Source organism: Piliocolobus tephrosceles, chromosome 1, assembly GCF_002776525.5.
Source record: "Piliocolobus tephrosceles isolate RC106 chromosome 1, ASM277652v3, whole genome shotgun sequence".
NCBI lineage: Eukaryota > Metazoa > Chordata > Mammalia > Primates > Cercopithecidae > Piliocolobus > Piliocolobus tephrosceles.
The window spans coordinates 2,003,938-2,015,141 of record NC_045434.1 but is presented as its reverse complement, the minus strand read 5'-3'; the positions used below and the strand labels follow the sequence as shown (position 1 = coordinate 2,015,141).

General features: G+C 41.4%; 1 protein-coding gene across 3 annotated transcripts in view; it reads right to left on the bottom strand.

The window, feature by feature from the left end:
- Window positions 1-347: 347 nt before the first annotated feature.
- The window catches only part of TFB2M (transcription factor B2, mitochondrial), a 26,265-nt gene continuing 15,408 nt past the window's right edge, over window positions 348-11,204 (bottom strand). The window contains exons 3-6 of one of the 3 annotated variants that reach the window (XM_026455124.1): window positions 10,882-10,971; window positions 8,180-8,242; window positions 3,936-4,096; window positions 348-940 (exon numbers count right to left, since the gene is read on the bottom strand). In XM_026455124.1, coding sequence (XP_026310909.1) covers window positions 769-940; window positions 3,936-4,096; window positions 8,180-8,242; window positions 10,882-10,971 — 486 coding nt within the window. In that variant the 3' untranslated portion in view covers window positions 348-768. The remainder of the gene's footprint in view (window positions 941-3,935; window positions 4,097-8,179; window positions 8,243-10,881; window positions 10,972-11,204) is intronic. The other 2 variants (XM_023216142.2, XM_023216143.3) reach the window with 2 other exon arrangements.

Here is an 11,204-nt window from a genome sequence, read left to right as displayed (position 1 = left end):
CCTGACCTCGCGATCCGCCCCCCTTGGCCTCCCAGTGATGGGATTACAGGCGTGAGCCTCTGTGCCTGGCCAAGAAAACATTCTTAACTCCACTTAGGTTGACATAAATTCCATTTAGGTTCACATGTAACTTCAGATGAATTTTGATAGAACAAATGTGCAGAAGACTTTTTTTAATACACACTGAATTATTCACCAAAACTATAGACTCTACACGACAGAACTAAAATGCAGTAAATTAGGGTCAATTTAATGTTTCATTAAGTATTTAGAGACCAAAAGAAACCACAAAATCTTATTATTTAAAATATTTTAATTTCTAAAAAAGTTTAAATCATATTACAATTTAAACAATTTCATTGTACAGTATTTGACAATACATTTCAACAAACTGAAAGGCAAATCAGTATATCAGTTTTGTTTACTTTCTAAGCTTGATAATGTACAGACTCTTGCTCTTCAAGAAGATGTAAACATCAGCAACAGTAAAAGTGAAATATTTAAAGTTATTTTGGATCAAATCCACAATTAACTGCAGTTTTCATTTTATTCAATTGTGAATAAAATAGCAGCCCCTGTTTCATCCAATATGCCAATGATAACTTAGGAGAAATGATCTGCCTGGCTTGTGCAAAACAAGAACAGTTATCTTCTGCTGAAAGCATGGGAGTTTTCAAATTTGGTTTTCATGTCATAGTTTCCAAGTAAATAAACCGCTCCACCAAAAACGACAGTCCAGGTGCTCCATTAAAAACGACAGTCCAGGCGCTACATATCTTCCAGGGTTTCGTCATACAGCCATTTATAAGCACAATCTTCGGAACACTCTATAGTTTCAAAAAGTCTTTTGAAGTCTTGAGGGTGCATGTTAACTACTTTCTCATCTTCCTCTTTTCCTATTTGCATCAATATATCCCTTGCATCAAGTGGAGTCAATGAACTGCAAAAGAAATACAGAGTAAATGTGATTCATTCTTTTTCACGCACCTATCCATTAATGGTGACAGAAACGGCTTCTAAGTCGAATTTAAAATGTCAGACTTAGGCATACAGAGTGCCGTAATGGACACGAGAGAATCAGCAGGGAAGAGGAGGGGAGGAGGGTGGGGATAAAGCACAACCTACTGCGTACAATGTACACCATGTGGGTGACGGGTACACTAAAAGTCCAGACTTCAACAATCCAGCCATGAAACAAAAAAATCACTTGTATTCCTAAGGCTATTGAAAGAAGAAGAAAACAAAAGAAGCATAACTTATATATAAGCAATCTTATTTAGTTTAAGAACTTCCAATAACTTTATGTTTATTTCTAAAGTTTCATCACTAACCTATAATGAAAATATTAATAGCAGGTTTAGGCTTTCACATACTCTGATCAATTTTTACACAAAATTCTAGTTTAATCACTACCCTTTAAAAAATTATTATGCCTACCTCTTTCATCCTTTTTCTTTCTGCAAAAAATATTCTTAACTTCTTTTGGTTCATGTCAAAGCTCAGTAACTACAAACAGCAGAAGTTGCTGTTTGGCAGTTTACCAAGAGGGAGTCATTTTCACATTTTGATGTAACCATCACTGGTAAATAAATTATAAAGCAGCGGACTTCCTTATACAGTCATGCATTGCTTAATGATGGAGGAATGTCCTGAGAAGTGCCCTGTGAGGTGACTTCTTTGCTGCTTGAACATCTTATAGAGTACTTAACCCAAACCTATGTGATATAGCCCATTACATACTTAGGATATATGGCATAGCCTAGTTGCTCCAAGGTTACAAACCTGCACAGCATGTTACTGTACTGAACACTGTAGGGAACTGTAACACAATGATGAGTGATAGAAAAGATACAGTAAAAGATACAGCATCCGTATAACCTTATGGGACCACTATTGTACATTTGGTCTGCCACTGACTGAAACCAGGTGTGCGGAATCTACCTCATTACGAGGTATTATATATATGAGGTATATTATATAATATATATACAATCAATGAGGTGTATCATATACCATAATATGAGGTATATAACTGTATATCAGCTTAGCAAGAAACCATTGATAAGCCTCTGACAACAACAACAACTGTAAAAAAATATTTTGGGCTGGGTGTGGTGGCTCATACCTGTTATTCCAGCACTTTGGGAGGCTAGGTGGGAGGATCATTTGAGCCCAAGAGTTCAAGACTATCCTGAGCAACATAATGAGACCCCATCTCTACAAAAAACGTAAAAAGTTAGCTGGGCATAGTGGTGGGCATAACAGGCCCAGCTACTCAGGGAAGAGGCTGAGGCAGGATCACTTGAGCCCAGAGGTTTGTGGTTGCAGTGAGCTATGATCGTGCCATTGTACTCCAGACTGGGCAACAGAGTGAGACTCTCTGTCTGTTCAATTCCAATCCTTTTTGATATTGAATAGAATCTCGGTAACATGTTTCTAGTCCACTGAGATTACCAGGAGCATTTTTAATATTTTGCACCATGATTTATAACATTTATTCCTTATTTCCCTATTTTCTTGGTATTTTCATTGAAAATAGCCACCTTAATAAGAGATTGCCTTTTATTAGTCTATTGCCTTTTATTAGTCTATTGCCTTTTACTAGTCTATTACCACTTTTTTTTTTAAGAGATAGAGTCTTGTTCTGTCACCCAGGCTCATCTCAAACTCTTGTTGGCACTCTCTGCCTCCAATTTTCTTTTTTTTAGAGACAAGGTCAACTTCCTCTGTGTCCCACACTGGAGTGCAGTGGTGAGTTTATGGCTCACTACAGCCTCCAACTACCGGCCTCCTCAAGTGATCCTTCCACCTTGGCCTCACAAAAAGTGCTTGGATTACAGGCATGAGCCACTGCACCTAGGCTATTGTCACTTTTAACATTTATTTTTAGATAAATACTATCTGGTCAACAGCTCAGAGTTATATGTTAAATGATCAAAATAGTTAAAATAATTACTTTAACATTTTACCCATGCTCTGGCAAGACTCTGAATGACTATGGGCTGCTGATGACAAGGCATAATGCACAACTTACAGGGACGTATGCATCAGCCCTACATATGAATTACACAGATCTACATACAAATTACACAGATGGCTGGGCACGGTGGATCCCACCTGTAACCCCAGCACTACTGACAGAGGTGTGTGCGTCAGCCCTACATACAAATTACACGGATGGCCAGGCGCGGCGGCTCATGCCTGTGACCCCAGCACGTTGGGAGGCCAAGCCAGGTGGATTGCTTGAGGCCAGGATTTTGAGACCAGCCTGGGCAACATGGCAAAACTGCATCTCTACAAAAATTGGCATACAATTTATAAACACAAAATATAAATATAAAAATGTTATATTTTTACAAATATAAAAATTAGCCAGGCATGGTGGTGCATGCTTGTAGTCCCAGCTACTCAGGAGGCTGAGGTGGGAGGATCACTTGAGCCTGGGAAGACAAGGCCACCGCAGTGAGCTGAGACTGTGCCACGGCACTTCAGCCTGGACAACACAGTGAGACCCTGTCTCTAACAACAACAACAAACATGTTTTTCACTTTGACACCACTGAAGACAGGCAATGAGAGGTGACCGTGGGCACGCCTCCAGCAATGCTGACTCTTCTCCGCCCCACTAGTGGTAAGCTGCTAGTGCTTCCCGTAAGGAAAAGCGAGGCCTATACTCTCCAAAAGACAAAACAACCTGTAGGCATCATTGGGCATTTTTTCAAAGAAGGAAAAATAAATGAAACTCACTGAGAGATTATGTGAAAGATATATTTTCCTCAAAATGTACACTAGGGAGAACAAATTATCTTGAAGAAATATGAGGGAAAACATGATTCACTCTGTCAATCAAGATATAAAAAACAGACCTCTAAGATGAAAGAAGAATTCGTTCATCAAATTGCTACTTTCATACTTGCTTTTATTCTTTTCACTTACCGTAAGTGGTCTATTACAGTGGCAGTGCGCCTCCCAAAACAGTGCTTTAACAAGTGAAAAAATATATTATAGTTCATAGGTGTTAAGCTATTGGCAAATAAATTTTGCCGAGGAGTCATTTGAACAAGATACAGCTTTTGTTGTAATAGTTCTAATACTTCCTGGAGAGAAGAAAAAATGAATTGCATTAGTCACAAAATACTGCCAGAGTAAGACATTGCTCACTTCCTCCTTCAAGCTACCTGCTGAAAGACACAATCACCACAGGCCCTGAGTGTCTTCACATTCTTTTTTTTTTTGAGACGGAGTCTCGCTCTGTCGCCCGGGCTGGAGTGCAGTGGCCGGATCTCAGCTCACTGCAAGCTCCGCCTCCCGGGTTCCCGCCATTCTCCTGCCTCAGCCTCCCGAGCAGCTGGGACTACAGGCGCCCGCCACCGCGTCTGGCTAGATTTTTGTATTTTTTTTTTAGTAGAGATGGGGTTTCACCGTGTTAGCCAGGATGGTCTCGATCTCCTGACCTCGTGATCCGCCCGTCTCCGCTTCCCAAAGTGCTGGGATTACAGGCTTGAGCCACCGCGCCTGGCCTTTTTTTTTTTTCTTTTTTTGAGATGGAGTCTTGCTCCATCACCCAGGCTGGTGTGCAGTGGCACGATCTCAGCCCACTGAAAGCTCCATGTCCCAGGTTCACTCCACTCTCCTGCCTCAACCTCCCGAGCAGCTGGGACTACAGGTGCCTGCCACCATGCCTGGCTAATTTTTTTTGTATTTTTTAGTAGAGATGGGGTTTCACCGTGTTAGCCAGGACGGTCTTGATCTCCTAACCTCATGATCTGCCCGCCTCGGCCTCCCAAAGTGCTGGGATTACAGGCATGAGCCACCGCGTCTGGCCCACATTTTCTTCCTGTGTACACCAAGAACACAAAGCCCTAATTGGTCTTTATCTGGGCCATTTCTCAGAGTTGTTTGCAATGAGTAACCTTGAGGGAGGAGATGATGTCTCTCTCCAGGACAAAGAGCAGGCTTGTGGCTGGGCACAGGGCTCATGCCCGTAATGCCAGCACTTTGGGAGTCCAAGGCATGGATCACTTCAGGTCAGGAGTTCAAGATCAGCCTGGGCAACATGGCAAAACCCCATCTCTATAAAAAATAAAAAATTAGCTGGGTGTGGCAGTGTGTGCCTGTAGTCCCAGCTACTTGGGAGGCTGAGGTGGGAGGATGGCTTGAACTCAGGAGGTGGAGGCTGAGAGCATGCCACTGCACTCAAGGCTGGTCGACAGAGCCAGGCCCTATCTTAAAAAAACAAAAGGGCAGGTTTGCTTAATGTTTGCCATGAAAGATGGATTCATTGGGAGGCTGAGGTGGGCAGACAGCTTGAGCCCAGGAGTTCAAGACCAGCCTGGGCAACATGGTAAAACCCTGTCTCTACAAATAGTACAAAAATTGGCATGGCATGGTGGTGCATGCCTATAGCCCCAGCTACTTAGGACGCTCAGAGGGGAGGATGCTTGAGACCACTGAGTGGAGTTTGCAGTGAGCCGAGATTACACCACTGCACTCCAGTCTAGGTGACAGAGTAAGACCCTAACTCAAAAAAAAAAAAAAAGACCTGGATCCCCCAGCTCTGTACTTCTCAGCTGTAAAGCAAATCCACTAAATGCAAGGCATCCAACTGAGCCGTATCAAATCACTCCACAGGAAGAGAGGCACAGAACATCCTTTGTCTGATCCAGGAGTCTTAGGCCAACATCCGAGAAACAGTAACATTTATTAACATCTAAGTAGGGTAAAATCAAATCCCAGACATGAGGCCGGGTTGCTCACGCCTGCAATCCAACACTTTGGCAGGCTGAGGCAGGAGGACTGCTGGAGCCCAAGAGTTCATGACCAGCCTGGGTAACATAGGGAGACACATTCTTTACAAACAAACAAACAAACTAGCTGGGCGAGGTGGTGCACACCTGTGGTCCCAGCTATTTGGAAGGTTGAAGTGGGAGGATCACTTGAGTGCCGGGAGTTTGAGGCTGCAGTAAGCCATGATCGTGCCACTGCACTCCAGTCTGGGAGAAGAGTGAGACACTGTCTTTAACAACAACAACAAAAGGCTAGGTGTGGTGGCTCACGCCTGTAATCCCAGCACTTGGGAGGTTGAGGCAGGCGGATCACCTGAGGTCAGGAGTTTGAAACCATCCTGGCCAACATGGTTGAAACCCCATCTTTACTAAAAACACAAAAATTAGCCCCACGTGGTGAAGCATGCCTGTAATCCCAGCATTCGGGAGGGTGAGGCAGGAGAAACTCTTGAACTCAGGAGGTGGAGGTGCAGTGAGCCAAGATTGTGCCACCACACTCCAACCTGGGCGACAGAATGAGACTTTGCCTCAAAAAAATAAAAAAAATAAAATAAAAATAAAAATTAATAGTAAAGAAAAAAATCCCAAACATGGCATTAACATATATTGAGTCCTTGCTATATTCGAGATAAAACACCATCGGATGCAAAGGATAAAAAAAGTTATTGACTAAAATTTTGAATTGGATATTTAAAAAGTAGAAGTCTCAAACAAAACTTGGATAGAAATGATAGGCTCTAAAAACCTGTTAAATGTCTCAAACTGCTTTTATAACAATATGAGCACCATGACATCAAGATAGATGTGAAATATCTAAAATAAATTCTGTCATAAAATATGACATTTGCTTATGTCATCTTCAACCCTAAAAGTTTATATACGTATATACATACACAAACACTTTTTTTTTTTTTTTTTTGAGACAGTCTCACTCTGTCACCCAGGCTGGAGTGCGATGGCATGGTCTCAGCTCACTGCAAACTCTGCCTCCCAGGTTCAAGTGATTCTCCCACCTCAGCCTCCTGAGTAGCTGGGACTACAGGTGCGCACCACCACACCCAGCTAATTTTTGTATTTTCGGTAGAGACAGTGTTTCAGTATGTTGGCCAGGCTGGGCTCAAACTCTTGACCCTGTGATCCACCCGCCAGGCCAAGGTTATATTTTTAAGCTTGGCCAAAAAACTTAAGCTTTTCATCTTCTTGTTGAAAAACCGAGAAACTTTGTTATATACGGGATTGTTCATTTGTGGAATATTTGGATACGTCCCCAATAGCATCCAAATTACTGTATTAGACAAAAATGTATTATTCCTATTCTGTGTTTTGAGACCACATAAACATGCTGTATAAATAGTCAAACAGAACTAAAAGCACAATGATGACTGATCACTCAAAAATCACATCAATGAAAGAAAACTAATAACTTTCTTTTTCCTTTAGTGGCAAGTGTGAGAAAAAAACATAAGCAAGCAAGCAAACAGGATCTTCAGACTAAGCTGTTATGCTGAGATTAGGCCATTGTTAGCATTTAATTTTTTTTTTTTAAGCTCTACACCTATCTAATTCTTAAGTAAAACTTCTGAATTGAGTCAAAAAATTGTTTTGTGAAACTTTAGCTATTTTATTAGAATTTCAAAACTAGCCCTGAGATAAACTAAATGGAGAACTATAACATTGTCCCTTCGGTTCTTACACACAAAGATTAAAAAACAAACAAAAATAAAGGCCTAACTCCTGGGTAAAAATCAGGAAGTACCTATCAGTGAATTCAACCATGTCATAAAAGTGGTAATATCACAATTTTTTTTTTTTTTTGAGAGGCAGTCTCACTCTGTCGTCAGGCTAGAGTGCAGTGGCACGATCTTGGCTCACTGCAACCTATCTGCCAGGTTCAAGTGATTCTCCTGCTTCAGCTGCCTGAGTAGCTGGGACTACAGGCGTGTGCCACCACACCAGGCTAATTTTTGTATTTTTAATAGAGGTGGGGTTTCACTATGTTGGCGAGGATGGTCTCGATCTCTTGACCTTGATTATCACAAATTTCTAATCGATTAATAAGTCACAAAATTTTGATTCTAATTAATCAAATTAGATGAATATTAAAATGATTTTATTTTCCAAATTTGAGATGTACCTTCATTTCAAAAGAGATAAGAAGAGAACTTAGATTCTGTTTTTAAGCCTACTACTGTGCTAGCATCCATTGTATAACAGCTGATAAAACTCCTCTAAATTATTAAAAGATTCATTAAAAGTAGTAAGATATGTTTAAAGAATGTTTCTAGATATTTCAAAATTAGAAAGTTAAATACAGACTGCCAAATAGTCCTAAAAAATAAAATAAAAAATATGTCACGTAGGGAGAAAAAGGAAAAGGTATTATTTTCTTCTTACCTTACGCTTTGTGTTTTCCAGCCGCCCACTTCGGGTGTATACATCAAATGATGACCAAGGCTCCTAGGGGAGAAAACCAAAGCAAAACAACATCTTTTATTTCTCCTTGGTCAAAGTGCCCCAAATTATTACTTCCTTAAAAAACACCTTGCCTAAATAAGAGAATGGTCAGTCTAATTGGATTTAAGAAAAACATGTTATAGTTAAATAATATACATATCTCTCCTTAATTTTTTTAAAGAGGAGGAGGATCAAAAGTCTACCCAAATACTAGTACTTCTTTTCCTTATTAAATATGACTTGCCCTTTATGCAATTACACAAATAAGTATTTGTTACAATTTTTACCACTGAATATTTCCATATCATAGTCAGAATCAGCAGTTTAAGGCATATTAGATTAATGCTGAGGATTTCTTTTTGCCCTACTTTAGTGGAAAAGCCTATTAATCAAACTATCTGAATATGTTAGGACATATATGGAAATACACAAATAAAGATACTAGTGTCGACTGGGTGCTGTGGTTCATGCCTATAATCCCAGCACTTTGGGAGGCCAAAGTGCTTGAGCCTGGGAGCTTGAGTTTGCAGTAAGCCAAGACTGCGCCACTGTACTCCAGCCTGGCAACAGAGTGAGACCCTATCCAAAAACAACAACAAATACCTAGTGTCAATTTTAAAATGGATCACTATTCTTCGGTATCTATCTTTTGTAATAGAATGTTGTGCATAAGGCAATTAATTTTAAAAGATGATCTGGTTAGGCACAGTGACTCATGCCTATAATCCCAGCACTTTAGGAGGCTGAGGCAGGAGAACTGCTTGAGCTTGGGAGTTTGAGACCAGGCTGGGCAACAAGGTGAAACCTCGTCTCTTCAAAAAATACAAAAATTAGCCAGGTGTGGTGGCGCATGCCTGTAGTTCCAGCCATTTGGGAGGCTGAGGCGGGAGGACTGCTTAAGCCTGGGAGGCGGAGGTTGCCGTGAGCTGGGATTGTGCCGGTGCACTCCAGCCTGGGTTGACAGAATGAGATCACGTCTCAAAATAAAAAACCAATCCACCCAAAAAAGTATTCTCTGTTAAAAAAACTATACATACCCATACCCATATTAAATTCCAAATAAGAATGCGTTAAAATAGATCTGACATAGGCTTAAAAAACTAAACAATATTGAACACAAGGTCTGAAATGCTGTCGAAATAGTAATTTATTATTAACTACAGGGGCAAAGAGAGTGGAATAAAACATATAATTGGGGCCAAACTGTGAAATTCCTAGCAGTTCCGGGAATGTCACTTTAAGCGGGGGAAGAAAAGCACCGTCAGCCGTGCACAATGGGTACGGCCGCTTCCCACACGCCGGGCCGAGCCTCAGCAGCTTTCCCCTCGTCCAGGACAGTGGAGGAAAACCTGCAGGGCACTGGGCATTGACTTCAACGACTTCCTCCACAGCTGCAGACACACAGCGGAGCAAGCGCTGAGAAATGTGAGGGCCAGAAAGACCTTTCCTGGCTGGAGTTTAGCAAATGGCGAAACCTAACACAGGACCTTTGAAAACAAATATTAAGGGAACAAGAAGACAAAAACATTATTCTGCAAGCTGAAGTCCTCAGAGGGCCTTTCTGAAAAAACTAGCTGAAAGCTACCAGGACAGAAGGCTTGAGATGAAAGTCCACAGAATGAGACAAGATCAGTGGGTAAGGAATTTTAGAGAAACCAAGAAGTATAGTACTGAGAGCACAATACACAGTGCAGGCAGAAAGCAGAATCAGGGACGTGAAGACTAATGTGAAGAGATTCTGGGAACAGAGAAAAATGATGAGAGCGTGACAGACACTAGAGACAAGGACCAGAGATCCAACCTAAGAACCTCAAATGTTTTTGAGGGGAAAAAAAAAGAATTGGAACAAAAGCTAAAATCAAATGAGATAACATTCCTGAGCTTAAAAAAAAACAGCAAGGAGCACGGACTGAAGACCTCGGAATATTCTCAGGCAAAAGCAGTGAAGAGAATACACTAAGATCCACATTGCAACAATTTAAAAATTAGAGCCAGGGCCAGACACGGTGGCTCACGCCTGTAATCCCAGCGCTTTAGGAGGTCGAGGTGGGTAGAGCACCTGAGGTCAGGAGTTCAAGGCCAGCCTGGCCAACGTGGTGAAACCCGTCTCTACTAAAAATACAAAAATTAGGCAGGTGTGGTGGCGCACGCCTGTAGTCCCAGCTACTCGGGAGGCCGAGGCAGGGGAATCACTTAAACCCAGGATGTAGAGGTTGCAGTGAGCCAAGATTGAACCACTGCACCCCAGCTTGGGTGACTGAGTGAGACTCCATCTCAAAAAAATAAAAAATTATAAAAAAATAAAAATTAGAGCCAGGTGCAGTGGGTCATGCTATAATCCCAGTGATCTGGGAGGCTAAGGCAGAAGGATCACTTCTTCTGGGAGTGATCTGGGAGGCTAAGGCCAGGAGTTCAAGACCAGGCTGGGCAATATTTTAAAAATTTTAAAACTTAGCCAGGCATGGTGGCGCATGGCTGTAGTCCCAGCTACTCCAGAGGCCAAGGTGAGAGGATCACTTGAGGCCAGTAGTTCAAGGCTGCAGCAAGCTATGATTGCACCACTGCACTCCAATCTGAGCAACAGAATGAGACCCTGTCTCTAAAAAAAAATAAAAGTTTTTAAATAGAAAGATTTTACTCACCATGTGCAGAACCTTAATCTCACAAGCTATCTGCCAGATAACACTTAATACATGATACAACTTTGGATTTCGGGGATCTGCCATTAGTTTCTAGTAAAAGGAAAATAAAAATTACATGTTATACACATCTTTAATCAATCAAAAACAAACGTTTAATCTTAATAGGACTATCTTGGCCGGGAGCGGCGGCTCACGCCTGTTATCCCAGCACTTTGGGAGGCCGAGGTGGGCGGATCATGAGGTCAAGAGATGGAGACCATCCTGGCTAATAAGGTAAAACCCCATCCCTACTAAAAATACAAAAAAAAAAAAAAAAAAAAAAA